General features: G+C 35.8%; 1 protein-coding gene across 4 annotated transcripts; it reads right to left on the bottom strand.

Annotated features, from left to right (window-relative positions):
• Positions 1-1757: 1757 nt before the first annotated feature.
• impg2a (interphotoreceptor matrix proteoglycan 2a) lies at positions 1758-23646 on the bottom strand. 4 transcript variants are annotated; one of them, XM_049485261.1, is made up of 20 exons: positions 23329-23646; positions 21898-22113; positions 19912-20078; positions 18371-18393; positions 18191-18217; positions 17523-17569; positions 17226-17404; positions 16101-16265; positions 15473-15531; positions 15251-15271; positions 13807-13994; positions 13659-13720; positions 11478-12677; positions 10310-10529; positions 9498-9708; positions 6920-7108; positions 6112-6313; positions 5656-5735; positions 5473-5547; positions 1758-4657 (listed from the first exon to the last, which is right to left on the bottom strand). In XM_049485261.1, the coding sequence occupies exons 1-19, from the start codon at positions 23405-23407 to the stop codon at positions 5511-5513; spliced, it is 3372 nt and encodes a 1123-aa protein (XP_049341218.1). In that variant the 5' UTR covers positions 23408-23646; the 3' UTR covers positions 1758-4657; positions 5473-5510. The 4 variants fall into 4 exon arrangements, with proteins under 4 accessions (XP_049341218.1, XP_049341220.1, XP_049341219.1 ...); XM_049485263.1 differs by having other exon boundaries at positions 17226-17377; XM_049485262.1 differs by lacking the exon at positions 18191-18217.
• Positions 23647-23697: the final 51 nt, after the last annotated feature.

Here is a 23697-nt window from a genome sequence, read left to right as displayed (position 1 = left end):
GCTGCCTTAAATATATATTATGTATGTATATTTTTTATGATTTCTATCAACTTTGACATTTTATGTCAAGTTCATTCGTCCAATGACATCACAGGGATCTTCCTGCAGGAATGGACAGTGTTGGGAGGTGAGCTGTCAGTGTTTATCAGTCAGCTCAGTGTGTGTTTGGTTCTCTGCCAGTGAATGCACCCGGCTGGAGACACGCCCATTTACCACATACTCCAGGTAATGCTGTGTAATCTACTCTAATCTCTGCTTTGGATAATTACACTCAGGCTTCTTTAATCCTAATTTAGTTCTGCTACATGCAAAGCTGACAAGCTTCGCCATTAAAACACACACACACTCATACACACAGTAGATTTTTGTTGTAACTCTAGGCTCTCTTTTGCTTTAGAGTGTGAAGTACCAAAGCATTCTGCCAATTTGTGCTCTATATCTACTGCTTTGAGAGGTTATAATTATTAAATAATCATTATCTGATTGATATCCTTACATGTTTCTCTTTTTTTTCTGACAGATTTGCAATATTCTCATCCCACACTTTTTAAGATACAGCATGGACACACTCCTACTACAGCTCCAAGATGTTTAGTCTGATTTTGTTGACTTTTATTTAGCATTTTTATTTGATTTTCCATAAGAAATAAAAAGGCTTCAAATGTTTTGGAACCCTACAAATGTAGCAATGATACAAATACATTTGTAACACCCAACTATCTACATCTGACACCAATGCAACCACCTAGTTACACTGTAGCAACATTTTAGGAACTACCTGTGAAACCTTGGCAACACCTTAGCAACCTATTGGCTACACCACAGCAATTTATGTCTGTGGGCCCTATTTAAGCATTCTTTGGGTGAGCCATAAATGCAGCTTGATTAAGGGGGTGTCAGTCTGCCTTTGCTATCATAACGACAGGAAAAGTACACCTCACAAGTATAAATTCTCTTAATTCATCATGGGTGTGTTTTGAATTTAACATACAATAAACCAATAAAATCAGCTCGTCACTCGCCATTCCTTTTATGAGCCAGGTGTGCTCTAATTAAAAAAAAAATAGCATATTGCTATTTTAATGGCGCATTGTCCATCTGTGCGTAACAAGCGGGGATGTACATGTTTTAAGCATGTGCATGTGTTGACAATTTACTACCAAGATAGCAATGAACGTCTGACCATTGACAATTGTCTACGTTGCTTTCAGTCCGTGGACCTTTTGTGTTTTCTGTTGCCAAGATAGCAATACACCCGAAATTCACCCGAACACATTTCCTCATTTCCAGAACACCACGCCCATCAGTGTAGATATATTCACAAGCACTGTTGCTATTTAAACAACGGAGGTGGAAGAAGGGGTGTAAGATAGCAATAAGCACCGTGACACGCCTTGTACAGAGTGTAATTGTAAGGCCATGTGTGTTAATTTGCCATATTTTCTGTTATAAAGTTAGTAAAATATTGTTTGTCAATCCTGATGCCATAGGTTTGTTTCACATGATAAGGAATATAGTTTATTAATTCAAGAATTCAAGAAAATCAGATTGCTTTTTGGGGGTCAAACAATAAGCAAAGTGTATGTGTATGAAAAAATACAGAGAAAGATAGAAAAAGACAGAAAAAGGAAAACAAGACTTTTGGCTATTCAGTAGAATAAATTAGACTCAAACTGAACATACAGTAAATACTGTAAAAATAGTTTAACCACAAATCACATATAAAAAAAATGAGAAAAGTTCTTCTTTTTATTGCACAATATCTAAACCTTCTAAATGCCTAAAAAATTAATTGTAAAGTCTACATACACATTTAAACAGGCTATATCAATTTATTATTAAAATTCTCTGCTGCATTTTGTCTTCAAAGCTGCCTCAGTTCTTCTCATAATGCTGTTAAATGTGATCTAATAAATAGTAGGACACTGGATCACTGTATTAAATGAGAAAAGTTGGGATGGTTGTGGGTTAAAGGCTTGTGTTGGTTCCTTAAAAGAAAAACATTCATGCAAAAACGAAAGATGAGTCATCCCACCATATTCCTTTTCTTCCACGACTCTGTGGTCCAACTTTTACTCTCATTAGACCAAGTTACAAGGCTCTGGCTGCAGGAGGGTTCCAGATGACAGCAGCCCCACCATGAAGGCTGGCGTGGAGACGCAGTGTTTTGGTTGAGTCCGGGTCAGCAGAGGTTTTGTGGTGAAATTCTATGCTGTTTTATTCTTGTTCTGTTCTTAAACAATTACCCAGCTTGAGGATGAAGCTGTGACTGTATTTAAGTTCCTACTTTCAGTTACTTTTCCTTACTTCATTTCTCCTTAACATTAGATTTGACATATGCTGTTAGAATCCCATGAAAAAAATGAAAATGTCAACAAGAATATACATTTATTCAGGAATTATTTTGCTTAAAAACGTAATAAACAATAAAAGTTGTACATATGTGCATAAAAGTATTTCCCAAAAATAATAGTGCATTTAGTACCATTTCTGATTCACATTCCAATACACAATTGGTGCTGTTTTGTCAAAAATGTAACCTGTCTGCCATGTATTTGAAGAAGAATTGAGAAAAAAAGTGATACTACAGCTACATTAATGCTGCATTTCTTCATTATGGGGCATCCACAAAAGGATTTAATGGGAAGAAACTGTCAGAATGGTTTAATTTTACTATAGTTACGCTTAGGTTGAGTTTACATTTAGTTTAAGGTGTAGTAGGTTAAGATTAGTTTTAGGCTGATGTGTAGGTTAAGTTTAGGTTTAGATTGAGGAGCAGGTTAAGTTTAGGCTTGGGTTAAGATGCTGGTTAAGATTAGTTTTAGGTTGAGGTGTAGTTAAGTTTAGGTTCGGGTGTAGTTAAGTTTAGGTTGAGGTGCAGGTTAAGATTAATTTTAGATTCATGTGCAGGTTAAGATTAGGTTTAGATTGAGAAGTAGGTTAAGTTTAGGTTTCTGTGTAGGTTAAGTATTGGTTTAGACTGAGGTGCAGGTTAAGATTAGTTTCAGGTTGAGGTGCAGGTTAGGGTTAGTTTTAGTTTGAGGGGTAGGTAAAGATTAAGTTTAGATTGAGGTGTAGGTTACATTAAGTTTAGGTTTAGTTTGAGGTGTAGGTTAAGATTAGTTTCAGGCTGAGGTGTAGGTTATTTTAGATTGATGTCTAGGTTAAGATTAGTTTTAGGTTGAGGTGTAGGTTACATTAAGTTTAGGTTTAGTTTGAGGTGTAGGTTAAGATTAGTTTCAGGTTGAGGTGCAGGTTAGGGTTAGTTTTAGTTTGAGGGGTAGGTAAAGATTAAGTTTAGATTGAGGTGTAGGTTACGTTTAGGTTGAGGTGTGGATTAAGATTAATTTTAGATTGAGGTGTAGGTTACATTAAGTTTAGGTTTAGTTTGAGGTGTAGGTTAAGATTAGTTTCAGGCTGAGGTGTAGGTTATTTTAGATTGATGTCTAGGTTAAGATTAGTTTCAGGCTGAGGTGTAAATTAAGATTAGTTTTAGGTTGATGCGCAGGTTAAAATTTAATTTAGGATGAGATGTATGTTAGATTAAGTTTAGGTTCAAATACTTTGTTCTCTGAATTATATTTAGTACACATTTTACAAATCCTGAAACTGACTTTTAGTTGCATATGTAGAAATTCCTCTTGAAGCTGGTCTGTTATAAATATTCCCACGTCCTTGAATAATAATGAAAAAAAATCATAAAAACAAAATGCAAACCTGGCTTCCTGAAGAGTAAATTTTCTTAGTACCAGGATTAATAATAATAATTCATTTTAAAATACAAATAAAAGATAATAATATACAGATAAAATATTTTTCTGAATTTGGGTTTTGATGTATTTGTCCTACATACTCTTCCCAGTTGCTGTATTTATGTGTTTCTTTTTTTTTTGTGGTTCATGAATATAAATCTCGCTGGAGATAATGGAGATGAATCTGGAGATAAATACGGCATAACAGATAAATCTCGAATATTTTATCTCTTCTTTTGTTGCTCTCACTTATCTCAGTTATTGTTGGATGAACAGTTTGGTTGTAATAATAATTTTAGAAAGCTGCCAGATAAGATGAAATAATGAGGGTCTGAGATGATGAGAAATTTGTGCAGATTTATCTCTTTTGGGCTTGTTTGACAGCAAAAAATTGAAACCATGAACCTCAGATCCAGCAAAACCATAAAAATAGAATCTCCTCCATTAAAATATCCAGCAAGGCCAAGACAATGCGCTTTCTACAGCTCAAACAGAGTATAATAATAAATACAGTGCAATTCAGTGCACACATAAAAACACAATATATTAACTGCTGTTTATGTGGCGTATGAAAATAACGTATTAAACCTCAGCTATAAACACTTAAATAATCAAAAACAGTCTTTGTTTTTTAGCACCCTTTAGGATTTCTCTGTCTCTCTGTCTCTCCAGCTCATGCTAGACTGAGAAACCACACCCAATAAAAACAAAACACAGTCAGAAAGGCACAGATGAAGAAGCATCTCATTCAGTAAGCATTCAGGAAAAGAGTAATGCGTGTTTTGGCTTTGATAATAATGTCTTTACCATTCTTTCTCACTTAAAATTCATGAAAAACCTTAAAACTTGTAAAAGTTGATGTTAATCCATCATCAGTTTGCATTCTTCAAATATGAGACACATTCCTGTAATAGCAATAAAAAAAAAATAATTAAGAACAGTTTAACAATAGGTGTATTTGTACTAAATTGTGACGGTGGGGAATATAAGGAATGGTGAATATGGTAGTTTTACAAGAAAAAGAACAGGTTTTATACAAAAAAAGGTGAAAAAAGATGTATGTTGCATTTTCATAGCATTGTGGGAACTATAGTGCTGTAATAGTATTGCTATTGCTCTGACAACTGTAGTCTTGTTTGTCCCCTCCTTCCTTTTCCTTCATTTCTCTTACTCTCTCTCTTTGTCACATGTAGAAAATATGACTCTCAACCATGTTTTTATCTTTCTTTTTTCTTTATCTCTGACATTTCTCATTTTTAAATATGAAACGACTGAAAACTAACAGGTATTTCTCAGATATTCTGCCATTAACAGCTGATTTCAACCCATCTTGGTGGATTGAACAAGAATGATGTGATAGAAGTTATGGATGTGGTTGTATTGATTCATTCATTCATTAACACACTAAAGTTTGCTTTATACAGTTATACAGTGTGTAACTCTACACAAGATGTACTAAACTGTAATTTGCACAACTGTCTGTTGCAATTAAACTAAAATAAATCTGAGTTAGTATTATGTTTTTTTGTCCATTATACCATAACAGTACCAAACTGTAAGGTTTAAACTACAGTGCAGGCGGAACTGTGAATTTTGAGTACTTTAACACCCCTAATGTTGACTTATTTCACTGTATTCTAGTATATGTATATGTATATGTATATGTATATATACATATATGTATATGAGGGTATGTGTGTTTATTGTGTAGCACCATTACCTTAAGGTACACACAAGGCTACCGAGTGGCAGTCAACTTCATGAAGATGAATTCTCTCTCTGAATGTCTAGTGCTCTAGAGACACACACACAGAAATAGCAGTGTTTATATATTTGCTTCAGTAAATTCAATAAAAAATATATATTGGTTTCTCTGTTAGATAATAATAAACACTATACTCACGCCTGATGTTGTCTTACAAAGTCAGCAAACTGTCGATCTTTAGCGTAGAGCTCAATGATGCGAATTCTGTCCTGAATCTCCTGTATACAGAAAAAATACCAGAGCTGAAATACAAACATTGGGTTCGAATCCCAATCATGCAGCTTGCCATCAGCTGCCAGAGCCAAGAGAGAGCACAACTGTCCTTGCTCTCTCTGAATGGGTACAGTAGGTGGCGCTCTCTCTTTCCTCTCATCACTCCTAAGGTGATGTCTGCAGCACAGGGCGTCTGTGAGCTGATGTATCGGAACCACAGAGTCGATGCGCTTTCCTCCGAGCGTTAATGCTTATGAATGTTCTAAGGCTAAAGTTAAGCAGAAATCAGAGGTCTAATCTGTATTGTAATGTAATTAATATGTAGCTTGAGAAAATAAAAGTCCAAATATTGTCTGAACATGATCTCCTGAAGTACAGTACCTCCTTCGTGAGTTCACTGTTCTCGTAGATGTGTCGTATCTCCTCACTGCTGAAGTCTGTAGAAGCCTCGGCACTCGCGCTGCTGTGGATCGGGGGCTCAGGGTAGCGCTGGTAGTAATGGTTATAGCCTGTCGTCACGTCACTCTCATACATGGGATTATATTTGGTGGCTCTCTCCAGAGAGGGAAGACTATCTCCTCTCCTGTATTAATACACACAAAGAGGTCATAAAACAAATAGTAGAAGTGAGTAAAAGCATCTTATCCATGACTTCCGGTAAGCAAATCACCAGAATATTGATTTCACCTGTGCACCTCACCTGGCTATTGTCTGGTTTACCCACATTAAAAAGGGTCATTTCCTTTGCCTGTGTTTATCTTTTATGTGAGTATGACATTGGATTGTTTATTCACCATTTACCATTTTTTCACTGCTTACCGTTGCTGTTTATTATATTATATTTTTGTTTATTATATTATAATATTAATTAATCGTTAAACGTTAAAGCTGCATAAAACTGACTGAACTGCACAGCACTTTCTGTCTCTTATGAGTTATTTGGAGTTTAAATAAATAAATATCTTTACTATCATTTTCTTGGGATCCCTGGGCAAGAAAAGCCATTAATTTACATTCATTTACACATTATATACACTTTGCTAGTATCAGGTAAACTGTGACAGGGACAGGCTTCTAGGATAAGGATACACAAAAATTAAATATATAGCTGACCAGATTTCACTTCTATCATAAGCATTGTTTAGACATATTATTAGTCCGACTGAATGTTGGCTGGGAGCTTCACTACCTGATTGGGTCCTCTGTCTCCTCTTTATCGTACTGGTCCCTCAGGGCCCGGGCTAAGAAGAAGATGACGCCTGAAGCGACCATAAGGAATCCAGCCACTGATGCTATAGCAATGCCCACCACCAGCGGCTCTGACACATACTCCTCACAGTGTTCCCCTCTGTACCACCAGTTCTCCCCAACACGACACCTGAAACACACAGGTATCCATCCCAAATAATGAAATTACAAGAATAACAGAATTATTCTACTACTACCTATTATTCGGACTATAAAGTGCACCAGATTATAAGGCATATTTTAAGCAACAATTATAAGAAACAAGGGTGTCGCACAGTACTATTTGTGTAGTATCTACACAAATTTCTCTTCTAAAAAACTACTTATTTGGGTGAGTAAAGCACTTCTGTCTATTTACAGTAAGCTTAGATTTCCAATACTTTAGTGTGGTTACCAGCAGAACTAGCCGTGGTTAACAGCACTTAGTGCTAGTAAATGCTTCCCGACAGCGCTACACTGATGAACCCTAAGTGTTCCGGTAAACCACTGTGAAATTAGCTAGCGGTTCATCACACGTAGCTTGTTTTAAAATGCTAAAAACGCAGGCCACAGTCCAATATACTCACCTCTGAGCAGCGAAAGACCTAGCGCTGCGGTTAGCAACTAATGCTAATACTGCTCCAGCCTTAGTGCTGGGGAAAGTCACCCTTTTAATGCTGTACTTTAGGATTAAAAGGATTTTAAGTGAACCGTATAGTGCAAAAAATATGGTAATACAAATACTAATGCAAAATGCTGAAGTTACTTATTAAAAACCAGTCATCTTAGCTGCAAATATGTGTTAAACTTAAAAATATTAATTATATTACTATCAACTAGGGTGCACAGAGATAAAAATGGCACACACACTTCTTCTGTGCCAAACAGAATTAATAGATTTATAAATTTATAAACAATCAATATAGATAGCATCTTGTCAATATCCAGCCCTCAATGATTTTTAACTGTTCCTTTTCTGGAGGAGAATGTGTCTTCTTGTTCTTATATTTTTAGCATAATTTGACATAAAACATAACATAAATATTATGCACTGTCATGCAATTCCCTTTTTCCCAGTCATTTAAAACTGGGAAAGAGGTTGGTGGTTGTTGTGGCGCAGTGGATAACACCACTACCTCCTAATATCATGTGGGAGACTGAGGTTAAATTCCCAGTCTGGGTGACTGAATGCTGCGCTACACCAATAAGAGTCCTTGGGCAAGACTCCTAACACTACATTGGTCCACCTCTTAAACAGGAATAACTTTGTAAGTCACTCTGGATAAGAATGTAAATTAAATTCCATACATGTAAATGTAAATGTAAATGTAGTCTATGTATAAATAGCCCCTTTGCTCTTCAGTCATTTCTCTTAAAAATGTCTTTTAAATTGGCAAAAGCTCTTAAATTCCTGTATCATGATTGACTTCAGCTGGTTGCCTCTCTGTGCCCACATACAAAGAGTTTTAGAGTTTGTTTGACAGAGCTCATTGCATTGATGAAGAGGGTGATTATAGATTTACACAAGTCAGGAAAGTTTTGCCAATTTGCCGCAGTTTAAAAGAACACAGCTGAGAGAAAGTTGGTTCAGACCTCTTGCTTAATCTGCAGCCTAAAAAGAATGAGACATACTAGTTTTTTTTCTGATTAAAAACCAAAAACAGGCAAATAAAAATCCTGAATGTACATTTATAAAAGGAAGGAGGCCATTTTTATTTAAACGATAGTGATAAAAAATTTTAAGTGACTTTGAAGTGCTCAAAATTATTTTACAACAAATGTAAGAGTTTATATTTTTGTTATTTTACTATTGCTTTAGTGTGAATAATTAAAATTTGGGTATTTTGGCGCCACAACTCCTGACATGCACAGCCATTAAGCTATTTTAAGAGCAATTCCTCAATTTCTTGCTAGTGCATTATAATTATTCTGACAAATTCTGTCTGTTATACACAGAAATAAGACTCTATATATATTTTACTATAAAATCTTTATTATTCATTAAATTAATGAATTATTTTCATAGTTTGTTTTATTTACATTGTATTAGAAGCCTGTGTATAATATTTTTAATATTTCATACTGACATTTTTATTTAATTAACCATACTCAAACCATTAAAAATCATCATTAAAAGTGTTCTAAATCACATTAAATTAGTAAAAAATAGCTATTAGTTGGCCTCAGTGGCTCTTGTTCTTCTGTTTCTCAAGTACAGTGGGCAGCTGGGGGCCAAGCTATTGTATCATTGGTGGATAACACTCTCAAATAGTGTTATGTGCAACAAAAGATTTTATAATAAAGAAGATACTGTACATGATGTCCATTGTAATGCATGCAGGGTCTGAAAGGGTTAAAGAAAGTGTGTGAGACCTTCTAATAGTAGAACTACTCCTTAAAGATAAATTACCAAATAATATTTCAGCACCACATTCTTGTCTTGTTCTGTTAAGGATTTATGTTTCACATTTTGCTGCAGAAAAACTGCAGAACTGAATGCTGAAAGAATAATAATCACATTATACCCACACTTCACCCACCTGCAGATCGCTCCCTGTCCTGGAATGATATCACATTTACCATCATTCATACAGAAATCTGGCTGGACCTCGCAGATGCTCTGGCAGGGCAGCCCGTCCACACTGAAGTATCCAGCATTACACACACACTCCGCCTCCCCGGACCAGCGGTTCACCGTACATTCAGCGTACTCGTTACACGCCTGGAATTTACACGGGTCAGCCTGATCACCTGCAAAAAGAACATATAAACATATAACACAAAGACACAAATATCACATAAACATCATCAGTGTGATTTTCGACAATGGATTATTTTAAATGGATAATTTAAAAGGACAATTCAGAAGTGAAAACAAAACTGCAAAAGGTAAAGATGTAAAGAAATGACAAGTTAAAGATGTTAAAAACTACTTTGTAAGAGTTGTACTGTGTTTTACTGTTTGATATATTAACCCAAACTAACAAAATATAGGCCATAAGTATGGGAAATTGATTTAAGGGACATAAGCAGCACCAGAGTTACTGAGGCTTAGGCTCCAGACGTCTACTGACCCGAACACTGCCTCTAGGTCTACATACAAGTGCATACATAGCCTGTATACCCCTGTATACGCGCTACACTGTGCAAGAGATTATTCTTGATATTTTATCGTTTTTATAATACAGAAAATCTAGTCTCAGACTATATATAGCTTTATCCCTGTATGGAAAACTCGATTATAAGGCGTACTGGCGTTTTTTGGGAAAATTAAAGGATTTTAAGTATGTCTAATAGTGTGAAAAAAACATGGTAGGTCAGTTTCTGTGCTATATTTGCGTGTTGATATTACCTGACTCCACATCCAGTGAGTATTTGTCTATGGCGAGGTTCATGGTCTGGTAAGCCGTGTTGCAGAAGTCCTCTAAGATCAGGTAGACCACCGTGGTAACTCCACGAGGCACCGGCTTCCCGAACCTCATCCGGCTGTTCACCACAATACTGCCGTTCCTGAAGTTCAGGATCTCCATTTTCTCAAAGTTACTGAGGTTCGACTGCAGGTACGGAACAAGCTGAGGAAAACAGGGAAAAAGTGATCATTAGAGCATTCGATTTTAGTGTTTTACAATATTTCAAACAAAAATTAAGAAAAGAAAAAATATGAATGTATTTATTTTTGTATAATTTGATAATGAGATGATTAATTCTGGTTGTCCGTTCACTGCAACAGTGTGCTGCAGCCATGGAAATGGACTAGCTGCCTAAACAGGTAATCACTGAGCTTCAGTAAAGTTGCTAAACTTTTTTGGACATTGCAAACGTATATATATATATAAATTTACTTATCAGCTACAGAGAAAGACTCGTTTTAGCTTGCCACTGTGTGTCACTCTGGCAACCCGCATGAGCATTGCATTTGGGTCAGAAAACTCTATCCATTTTTTTTTTTTGTTAAATAAATGCTGAAAATGGAATCTCATCACCTACATCTATATATATATATATATTATTTGAAAGATGGTCAATTATTGATTCTGGCAAAGAACTAAATATTAGGTGTCTTAATTTTTTACGCTGATCACGTAATTCTACGTTGTTCACGCTCTCCGAGCTTCTGATTGCTTTCACCTGTCTGTGTTAGTATAAATACCACCCTGTTTTTGTTGTTCCCTCGCTGGGTATTGAATCTAGTTCACTAGCTCTTCTACTAAACGTTTCTTTTGTTCGTTTTTTTTTTTTACTATTGTTAGTCTAGTTTATTGTTGTTAGTCTACTACACTGTTAATAAGTTGTGATTGGTATTTGTGTGTGTCTGTCCTGGGTTTGGCCCGCATAGCAATGTTGTACCAATACCACCTCTAAAATGAAAAATCGGTCCATTCTATTTCTTGGATTAAGATCTCTACTTCTCACTTTTAATCTGTCATTAAAATGAATAAAAGATTTTGAAGATAAATGTTTTGATTACACTGATTCTAGCATAATTAACAACAAAAACGCTGTCCAAAACATTTCATTACCAGCTCCAGAAACCTCTGCTCCAGGGCCTTGTACTCAGGAGAACTCTTATTGAACAGATCATCGGAGAAGATCATGTTGGTCACCCTCAGACTGAAGAACACCATCAGGGCACGGCCAGGGTTGGTCGGCATCGCAAAATTGGCTTGGTCACTGCCCTGGTGAACAGTAGTGACCCCACTGCCCTCTTCAGTTCTGATGATTATATCAGGAAGGACTTGCTCAGGTATGATGATGTTAAAGGGTTCGGTGGGCTCGGACTCTTCTGTGGTGATTTCTGTGGTAATGATGGTGAAGGGTGACTCTTCCTCTGGTGATCGAGGTGTGGAAGGAACTGAGGGTCTGAGGGTTTCTGTGGTGGCGAGAAGTATCTCGTCTTTAGAGAGATCCTCCTTTGTGATCTCTACAGCTGAAGTATCTATATCTGCAGGAAGCTCATCGCTATCTTCTCCCATCACTGTGGAGAGGTCAAGATCTTCCTTTTCTCCAATGTTTTCTGTATTTTTCTCTTCGGTTTCCGTCACTGGTGGTGTTGTAACGTTGTCTTCCTCTGTTATAAAAGGGTCTTCTGTTGCTTCCTCGACCTCAATCTCTGCCACCACAGGAACTTCAGTGGGAATATCTTGCAACTCTTGTATTTCTACTGTGGTCAAGATCTCATCTTTTTGGTCTGGTGATGGAGTTTCTTCCACTGTCTCAGACGGCTCTGTAGGCACATGGGTATCTTCTATCTCTGTGCTCGACGCAGATGATGTTATATCCTCGTCTATATACTCTGTGATGGTGCTGATGGTGGAGATCTCATAATCTCCATCTGAAACCTCAGTCAAAACCTTTAGATTCTCAGTATCATGGCCTGATTTCCCATCATCCTCTCCTGCTCCGGAGCCAGAAGTAAGTTCAGAGTCAGGTATATCTGGCTCTGGGATGGAACCTGTGGTAGAAATCACACTGGGCTGAGTTTCCACAGCACCATTCAACAGCAGCTCCTCCTGAACCATCATATCACCTTCTGAGGCACCAGTACTCGGCTGCTCAGCAAAAGCTGGTGGTGTAGTTTTCTCCTCCAAGATAACGTCCTGATTTAGTCCCACAACCTCTCCCTGTGATGTGCTGGTGTCCAATAGAAAGCTGTCTTTTGTAAGATCATCTCCAGCTTCTTCAGCAGGCAATTCAGGTCTTTCTGTTATGAGGATTTCATCCTAAGGGAAAAAAATAATAAATAAACTTACTATATTAGCTTAGCTATCATTGGCCATGACATGTTTACATGTTTTATTTGTAAAACATTAAATAGATCATTTTTTTTTAGATTTTTACAACCTTGGACAAAGACAAAATTAATTTGGTCACGGTGGCCAAACACACGACAGACACATGCAAATACCAAACACACAGTTTATTAAGTAAAGGATTAAACCTATAGGAATGGTCAGGGACAGGCAAGGTCAGTAACAAGAGAGCAGCAGAGACAAGCAACATATCAGAGTGGGAAAGCAAGGAGGTCATACACAGGATATCCAACAAAGAGTAGTAGTGCAAGGTAAAAAATAAAAAAAATAGTTAGGCAACTAGAAAGCTAACAAAATAACAACAGGCTAGGCAAAAAGAGTGGCCAATTACACAAAAAAGGGTTGATAACAAAAAGACAAAAGCAAAGGAAATGCAAGTAGAAGAGCTAATAAAAATAGATTCAATACAGGCTAGGTACAAACCTACAAAAATAGAAGCAAATAGGCAGAGGAGCGCCAGTGTGCTAACAAATAAACCCAGTCGACTTTTCTAGGGTCTGAAGCATCTACGATGGATTGTAACGCAGTAGAAATGCGTTTTTATGGGCTGAGGAATCAGTATTGCAGATCTTGTGTGGAAGAAATGGTAAGTGTGTGCTGCAGACTATCAAAACTAAAGAAAGATCCAGACTGTTATCAGTATGGGGTTTGGTTAGTACACTTACGTAAAAAATACATTACAATCTTAGATCAACGTATGCTTTGATTCTATGACATCAGAAACACTACAAAAAGAAGGTATCTGTACTGGACTGGCCAGCCTGCAGTCCTGACATGTGCCCAATAAGAAATATATGAAGAATTTTGAAGCAAAAATAAATTAGAAAAAGTTAAATAGTAACTGTAAAACAAATTACTGTGTTTGCACAGTTTTGTCTGCCATATACTTACAATTATCCCAGGCTGTTGGGGTTGTCCCTCTGCCTGCTGGTCTTTCTCAGCAGAAGTTTCCCCTAAAAAAACAGTAAAAATCACATTAGACTCATGTATTTTATTATATAGTGAGTAATAATTATTATAATCCAGTACAGATAAGTACCAAACAGTGTGTTATTGATGTAGGCGCGCAGGTCAGTGACGGAGTACACAACAGTGGGTTTCTCTGAGTCACTGAAGCTTCCCTCAACCATGTTGGACTGCAGATTGATGAAATCCAGGGTCTTGGTGCTGACCTCCTGCCCACCTGTCTGTAGAGTCACCGCATACCGGACCAGTACCGCCTCATTACTGCACAGAGAATAAAAAGGTGTTTATTTATTCCATTTACATCCACCTACAGTATTTAGAGCTTTACTAAACTAGCATTCATTAAAACTGCCTTCAATAAGATCATTATTAATTCAAATAAATCCAATCAAATAGAATTACACTCCTTTTTTCTCTTTATCTGCTCAGAAAGAACCGAAAAGATTCCATTAAAGAGATAACAGACTGACTCATTCACACATTCACCTACAGATCCACGTGATTTTATCAGAGCCAAAATGTGAACAAGGCCGTGAGAGGTGAGCGTCAGGATTGGTATAGCAATAAGGCTCAGTGGATAATCCTGTACAAGCGGGAATCCATGCAATCTGGCAACCCAACTTAAGGTGTAATCACACTAATTGCAACACATACACACACACACACAGTGGCATAAGCTTGTGCATTAATTTTCAAAAGTTAGTATTATTTATCATGTTATTTACGATTATCCAAGTTTTATTCATCCAGATTCTTCTGCTTATAATTATATATATATATATATATATATATATATATATATATATATATATATATATATATATATATATATATATATATATATATATATATTTATTTATTTTTTATCTTGTATTTTACAAAACATCAACACAGTTCCAACAGTTCCGAATTTTTTATATGGTTGCTTATGGCGTGTGCAATGCTTTTTTTTTATATGTTTTTTGAGAACTATTTCTCTCATGTATTATTGCTTAACTACCTGATGCAGTGAGTAGCTTCTCATTTATTAGACACATCCTGTGTCCTGGAACAGGTGGTAATCTCTTTCAGAAGGGTCATATTATTGGCGTGCATCAAGTAGAGAAAACTAATGTAATCTAAACATTTCTAAGATGATTGCCACAATAACTAAAATCAGGTTAATATCTGTCCAATACATTATCAAAAAGTTAAAGGACAGTGGGCAAACATCATCTTTGAGGAAGTAATGTGGTTGTAAAAAATGGTTGGTGAACTCTAATAGTTGACAAACAGCACTGGAACTCAATGGATATGTTTAATAGTGAAAGTAAGAGCTTTTCCACACACACACAATGCAAAGAAAACATATGTGATTGGGACTTGAAGAAAAATAAGGAAGAATGCCAATAAAAAAGTTATATAGTATAGGTATGTTAATAATAATGTAATTTTATGTAGCACAGTTTTTTAAAAAGTCTAGATACTGTAGATACACTGACTTATGCGAGTGAACCAGTAATGAGTCTCAGACTTACCCTGAATCATGAACCTGAGGCCTGCAGAAACAAAGCGACAATAAAACAGTATGATGAACATATGAATATATAAAAAACATACTGTATATGAGACATGAATACAGACAGGATACTGACCGGATGAGTGACTTTTAATAATATGTGTAGTAAGTGTTAATTTAATACTAAATAATAGACTAAAAATAACAGATTAGCCATATAAAAAAAACAATAAAAACACACCTGAACTCCAGCACAGTTACACTCTTCAGTTCAGTCAGCTTCTGCAGTGCAGCTGAAATCTGTACAAAACAAAGATTATAACATATTTTGTTTAAATTTATATTTTTGCACAATCAAAAAAAATGTAATAAATAAATGCAAATACAGCTCGATACACTGTGCAGGCAAACAAACGGATATGGGATATTTATATAAAGTCTCTACCATAATATATATATAAAAAACTATTATAATAACATTATAATAACAAAAATTCAAGCTATATAACACACAAAAGAGCGAATGTGTATACGTACAGGACAAATGATTACGAAGCTTTATCAAATTATCTTTTAGACATCTTTTATAATAAGGTTTTATAGATGAACAGACTTGTCCCCCTATATCTTACTGAAAATTGACTCTACAAGAGAGAAATTGAGGATGATGGAGACCAGAGAATGGTTTATTAAATTTTCTGGTTTATTTCCATCATTTGAATGCATTTTATAAATAAAAATACATATATGAATTATTTTAATATTATAAATAGAGAGGATATATAAGTATATCATATCAGTACATACATACAACTAAACAAAACAGTACTGTGACTGTGTGTGTGTGTGTGTGTGTGTGTGTGTGTTACCTTTTGGGTAAACTGTTCAGTGAGTGTGTGATACTGGTTGCTGGTTGGATCTAAAAGCTCTTCGCTCCACTGTTCTCCAGTCAGCAGAGCGCTGAGCTCCACTCGCTGCTCTAACAGAGGACTCCCCGGTACAGCAGCCGCCTCCAGCTCAATCTCATTATTGATCTGTCATCAAACACACTTTTTCAGTCCATATATTGTGAAGCAGATTTTTTTTTTTTAAGAAATCAACAGAATAAATGTTCCAATCCCAACAATTCTCTCTTTATCTCTCCTAACAAAAATCACACACAGCTCATACACAAAGATCAATATAATATAATAGGAACTGGACCAGATCATTATGAACTATTGGGGTATAGAGGGGTATGAGTTCCTCAGTATTGAGCTGTAAAGCAGTGAAACTGTGTTATCTGGAATGGTGAGGCTCCACCCAATACCATTTCAATAGCTACTTCAGAGTTGGGGATAAGGTGTGATAGTGATTATACAACATCCTGACCTCACTAACTCTACAAACTTCACAGCAATCTTCGAAGCAATGCTCTAAAATCTAGTAGAAATCCTCCCCTGAATACTAGAATCTTGTTGACACTACACTAGTACATCTTGAGATTACTGATCCAATTAAAAAAATAAATACATACATTCATATATAAGTCTTTTCAATTAGCATGTCTAAAGGATTGTTATTGGTCTGTTGCATTTTTGCTTTTTATTAATTAATTAATTTCAATATATTTAACATTATTATATTGTTGTTTTATATGATTATTCTGTGGAGTGTATGTTTGGTTTAATTAAAACAAAGAAAACCTACAATTTTCACTCAATCCTTTCCAAACTATTTTCATTTAATCAATATTCTCTCATAAAATGAAAATTAAAATAAACATATGACTAAAAGTGTAAGTCAAAAAATGTATCTAATTAGCAAAAAGATGTTTCACGCAAATTTTGTGATTCCCAAACGATCTCCCGTCCACTGGAGGTGCTGTTTTCCTGAAAACACAACCAGTCTCCTGAGCTTAAGCACACAGCAGGTTCTAACTATGCATTTAACCCATTTTCATGACCGAAATACCAGAATAATATGCACTAAATACAGTTCTGCCAATCACCAACCTCATTATCTTCTTCTGTCAATGTGACGTCAGATGGAGCTTCTGTAGCTTCAGTAGGTTCTGGAGCTTCAGCAGTAATTTCCACTATTGATTCTGAGACGACTTCAGCCAGGGTCGTAGGCGCCACAGTCCCGGTAATGTCTGAAATAACCTCTGTAGGAATATCCGTGATTGGAGCACCTGAATTAGCCAAAATCAACATTTTACAGTCTAAATTCACATGCTTACACCATTTAGCAGTATGCATTCATTTATTCTATATACAAAAAAAATACAGAAGCATGTTTTCTGCACAGACCTGAAGTGGTTCTCTCCAGCTCTTTAGTTGTAGTTCCAGACTGAGACCTGGATAAAATATACACCATCAGATCAGATTAAAGCTATAATTATACAATAATTACAGAGCATGTACCAGATCACCATCATCACCATCATCATCATCATCATCATCATCATTACAGTATATACTGCCTGTAAAGCATTTTTAGAGACATATTTTTAGAGACCTATATTTTATTACCATCAAATATACTGCCTTTCAAGAATTTAGAAACACCCGGCTATTAATATAATCTATAATCTATTAGTTAAAGTTTAAATTAAATTAAATTAAAATACTAGACCACTGAAGATTGATCATGAAATTCAAAAATTATTCTGTAGCCCTTGCTATGACCATATTTGGCACTCAAAGTCTAACCTAGATTTTTAATGGCAAAAATAAATATATATATTTTTTTGCCTTAATTTCATTCTGGCTAAAACAGTATTATTTTAGAGATCTAAACATTTTGATTTGTACAAAATGACAAGATCTGGATTAAGAGTCAAGCTATTGAAGTGGAGCTCATTCTAATCGTGATAAATCTAGATTAAGCTTTAAGTATTCTGATCTAGTTCTAGATGGCGCTGCAGGGTTGAGCAGGTACGGCTGTGGGTTGGAGCTACAGGGTTAGGAGCTCATACCTGCACACAGGGGGCTTAGACGTTTCACTGAAGAGAGAGAGAGAGACAAACAAACAAACAGAGCACATAAAAACACGTGAAACACGTGAAAGAGAAGAAGGAGGAGTGGTGAAAAGGAGGGAGGAAAAGGTACTGCATTAAGGATGGGTTTAAGAATGATAACATGATGGCTTATCTTACATTTTCTGTCCAGTCTGAAGCTTCTACACAAAGACAATCAAAGGGGTGAAAAAATAAAATAAAATATAAGTAATTAATCATAAAAAAATCACTTTGTGATTTGCAAATCTGAATAGTTGAGCCAAAACTAGAGTGACAGTAAAATTAAACTTAGAAAATAGTAGAGACCGTTATATGATGCTTAGCATAATTTGATTAGTATTAGCTTTACTGTTGGAAATACTGATTATTCTTTGTGATTTTCTAAATATTTCAGTTTTTTTCACAGTATTATATATACAGGGGTTGGACAATGAAATTGAGTTGAGGTGCACATTGAATTCTGCCGTGATTTGATCAGCCATGGTTTTATGTTTTTTGGATACAATCCGGGTTAGCACCCGAACATCCCTTTCAGACAGCTTCCTCTTACAGCGTCCACAGTTAATCCTGTTGGATGTGGTTGGTGCTTCTTGGTGGAATGCTGACATTACCCTGGATACCGTGGCTCTTGATGCATCACAAAGACTTGCTGTCTTGGTCACAGATGCTCCAGCAAGACGTGCACCAACAATTTGTCCTCTTTTGAACTCTGGTATGTCTCCCATAATGTTGTGTGCATTGCAGTATTTAGAGCTGAACTGTGCTCTTACCCTGCTAACTGAACCTTCACACTCTTACTGCTCTTACTGGTGCAATGTGCAATCAATGAAGATTGAACACCAGGCTGCTCCAATTTAGCCATGAAACCTAAAATCCCACACTAAAATGATGACAGGAGTTTCAGTTTTATTGTCCAACCCCTGTAAGTGTCTTAAGGCAGCATAGAAAGTAATCAGCAAAATTCACAACATATGCTCCATATAATCTCATTAATCTGGGGTGTTTAGTCTTATTCACAAAGGTCCAGTGTGGCTGCAGGTTTTCAGTTTAAGGAATCAGGACATATTACACATTATATATACATATTTGTTATCATTATTATTATTATTATTTTAATTATGGGTCATTTAGAGAGTTTCTGGGCTGTATAAAGATGTTTTTGGACATTGGAAAACTTGCATTTACCAAACGTTTGTTTAATCTTTAATAAAACTCAAACCATTATAAGTAGCTCAACAAAAGTTTAGCTGCTTATAGACAAGCAGTTATCTGAGCGTCTGTGTAAGCAGAACTAGTTTAATATTATTGTGTACGTTAAATATATGATCATTTGTGCGGGACACAAATAGTCGATTTTCAGTATTTTTGAAAAACTATCAAAATATATAATCAATAAGAGGTGAAAACCAATGGGAAACCCAATGGATGCATTTTTGGGGACCAAGTATTTACTTTCATGTGAGCCATTAACCAGCAGGGTTCAGTTTTCTATAAAAAAATATTCTAAGCTGAACAGAGGGACCCTTAAAATAGGTGAAAATTGCATTTTAAAAACAAAAAAATGGCTGGAATAAAACCTGCAGCCACATCAGCTCTTAGCAAATAAGATTAAATACCCCTGCAATGTTTTTAAATGTAAAAAGTCATGCATCCAGTAAAACAAGCCCCTTTCTACTCACTTTATGAATAAGGGCAAGATGCTCCTCTGATTGGCTGAATGCTGTGCCAACTTCTCGTGCACTGATTGTGCCAGCCTGGCATTGGCTCATCCAGTGCCGATATTCCTCCTGCTTGGGAAGCCGGTCCCAGAAAATCTTGAACGCTTCCCATACTGTCTCCTGACAGACTAAAACAAAAACTCATAGACTTGTAGAATAAAACACAAAATTTTACAATTTTACAAAGTTTACAATGTACTACGATTAAAAGATGGAATTTAATAAACTCATATACCAAAAACACATGTATTTACACATGCACACTAAATAACATAAAACAAAATAAAAAAACAAGAGACTAAAACAAAAGTTAAAAAGGTAAGAATAAGAATGTAGATAAAATGTGACAAAGCTCTTCGATTATTACTATTATCATAAAATAAACAAGTTACCCAGCACTGATGCTAGCGAATAAAAGATAAAAACACCATAAATGAGACCACTTAAAAATGATGAGTTTCTTTGATTTTACCAAATAAAAAAAAACTCTGGAATATAATCAAGAGGAAGATGGATGATCACAAGCCATCAAACCACCAAACTGAACTGCTTGAATTTTTGCACCAGTAGTAAAGCAGCATAAAGTTATCCAAAAGCAGTGTGTAAGACTGGTGGAGGAGAACATGATGCCAAAATGCAAGAAAAAACTGTGATTAAAAACCAACCAGTGTTATTCCATCAAATATTGATTATTTCTGAACTCTTAAAACTTTATGAATATGAACTTGTTTTCTTTGCATTATTTATATTATATATCTACACTATAAAATTAAATAGTATCTGATTTTACAATTAGCTGAAATTAGCTTTTTTGCTCTTTTTGAGAAAAAAGTCTAGTTTACTAAACTAGACTTTCCCTGCACGCTCACAGCCTCACTGACCCAAAACCTGGCAACACACTCCATGACTTTTAACCCCAGCCTTCAGCTTTCTACAGGCAGCATGAGGAGAGACACGTGAGCTGTCAGTGCCAATATTAAAGACCTCTATAACCGCTGACCAATCACGCCTCTGACATTTAGCTTTTACTGCTTCTAGAAACCTCTCTGACTTGTGTCTGACTGACTGAATTAAAAAGGAAATAGAAATATGATGTAAAAAATATTGCTAGATTAATAACAACAGTTCTGAGATTACATAAATATTCACTTTAATATCTACTAGTGCATCTCAAAAAATTAGAATATCTTTACAAAAATGCTTTATTTCAGTAATTCAGTTTAAAATGTAAAACTCATATATTTTTTTACTGATTGGTGGAAACTTCACTCTAGACCTCGAGCAGTTTGGACTGTGTGTCTCTCCACTCTTCCTCCAGACTCTGATCCCTCGATTTACAAATTTATTGTAAAATTTACTGATGATCAGTGATGGTTTGGAGAGTCATGTCTGTCATCTGCTGCTGTTGATCCACTGTGTTTTATTATCAAGTCTAAAGTCAGTGCAGTTTTGTTTTCCCACAAAATCTTACAACATTTTATGCTTCCCTCTGCTACTGACAACTTTTATGGAGGTGAGGATTTCATTTTCCAGCAGGACTTGGTACACTGCCCACATTGCCAAAAGTACCAATTGGTCTTATGTATTATTAAAATTTTCTGAGACATTGATTTTTCGGGTTTCCATTGGCTGTAAGCTTCATAATCATCAACAGTAAAAAAAATAAACACTTAAAATAGATCATTCTGTGTTTAATACATCTATATAATATATGAGTTTTACATTTTAAACTGAATTACTGAAACAGTTTTAACTTTTTAGCTGTTTGCTGGCTTTGGTACAGACATACACCATTATAGCCTATCTTATGTAGCTTTTTAACACAAAATGCCGAATAAAGGGTGGCAGAAAGCACAATATAAGTATATAAGGGGTTTAGGCCTCAATAAATCACTAATACTATGCTTAAATAAACAGACAGTCCATAACAGATAAAAGGAGACTCACCTCTGAGCTGGTAATATTTGAGATGGTTAGTTATGGCTTGCTGAATAGTCTCCCGAGTGCAGAGTCTCACTCCACTAGACAGAAGAACATTACGTTTCCTTCGTGGTAGATGTCCCTGGTCCTCAGATGCTTCAGATAAAAACTGTCCCCATGTAATATTAGAGCTGGGTGAGAGTTTATAAGACTCTCCTACTGTAGGAACCCAGTTAGCTGCATCTAGAAATGCCAAGAAACACAAAAAATATATTTATCAATATATTATTTAGTCAGTCCAGGTTTGCCACTATTTGTGTACAATTTAAATTCCCAACATTTATTTTATTATTCTGTTTTGTAAAATGAAGTGTAATGGGATGGAGCTACAGACTAGTAGCTCTCCAGCCCAGAGGGTTGTTGAACCCGATTGCAGAACAGTTGATCTCAAATCAGGTAAACCCAAGAAGAAATGAAAAAATAAATTGAACCCGTGTTATGTCAGGGTCGCAGTCCAGTACACTACCACTGCCCCGGCTAGTGAATTGGGACACAGCTGGGAATAAAAAATACCCTTATAAAGAGATAGGGAGCACGAGAACAGGTAGAAAAACGAGAACGGATGGAAACTAATGTCACGCCGAGCACAACAGAGAGAGAAACAGGGGAGAAGTATTTTATTTATTTTATTTATTTTATCATTATCGTTCATTATAGTTGAACGATAGTTTAACAGCCTCACAGGCCACATGTTTCATGCTTGCTTCCCCTATAGCCAACCCCTGGTTTAGAGTGTTGATTGTCAACCCGATGTAAAGGTCCCCTGCCCTGCACATTTTAGTGATCCCCCTACTTTAACACACCCCTGTAACTCTGAATAGACTTGATGATTAGTATGACTCAGGCACCAGGACTAAAAAACAGAATAATAATAAAAATAATCCCAACACATTAAATCCCAGGAATTACAGAAGCCCATTTACACCACATAAAATATAAATTATTAAGTAAATTGCTATCACATTATTTTGAGATAATACGTCATTATTTTGAGATACTATCTCATTATTTTAAGATCTTAAGTCATTATTTTGAGTCATTATTACATTTCTATTTTGGGATAGTGTCTGATTATTTTGAGATAGTAAATCATTATTTTGAGATAGTATCTAATTGTTTTAAGACACTATCTCATTATTGTGAATTTTCTTTTTTTTTTCAAAAGCAAACAGACTTGCTAGCTTAAATTAATGAGATAGTATCTCACATTAATGACCTACTTTCCCAAAAAAATGACTTAATTTCTCAGAATAATGAGTCAGCAGTTTACTAAATCATAAGAAAATAATGTGCTAGATTTACATTGTGAATCACATGAATAAACATTTACAACACCAAAACCTCTTTTTCAACTGTACTTACAGTTTCACTCCTGCTATAATGCAAAATGATACATACCAGTGTTAATATCCACAAGGCTTATGGCAAAAACTGTGGCTAAAAAGCACAGATAGGAAGTCCAGGCAAGCTGCTGCATGATGGCTCCTGTCCCGTCACTTGTGGCAGCTTGTTAAAGAGGCAGCAGGAAGGCAAGTCTGGCTTTTGTGAAAACGACCCAACAAAAAACAACAATCCCACAGTTCCATCCAGCTCCTCATATCCTGATATATATGTATATATATGTATATATGTGTCTCACAGCAGCACTAACAGTCCTGAGTCTGATATATGTATCTGTTCAGTTCTCTGCGGTCGACTGCAGGCATGTTACGGAGTTACCTGAACTCCTTCTGGAGCAGGTAAACAGATGGAACTGCACAATGAGAT

Source organism: Astyanax mexicanus, chromosome 11, assembly GCF_023375975.1.
Source record: "Astyanax mexicanus isolate ESR-SI-001 chromosome 11, AstMex3_surface, whole genome shotgun sequence".
NCBI classification, from domain to species: domain Eukaryota; kingdom Metazoa; phylum Chordata; class Actinopteri; order Characiformes; family Acestrorhamphidae; genus Astyanax; species Astyanax mexicanus.
Note: the sequence above shows the minus strand (reverse complement) of the source record. Positions and strands in the feature narration are given on the sequence as shown.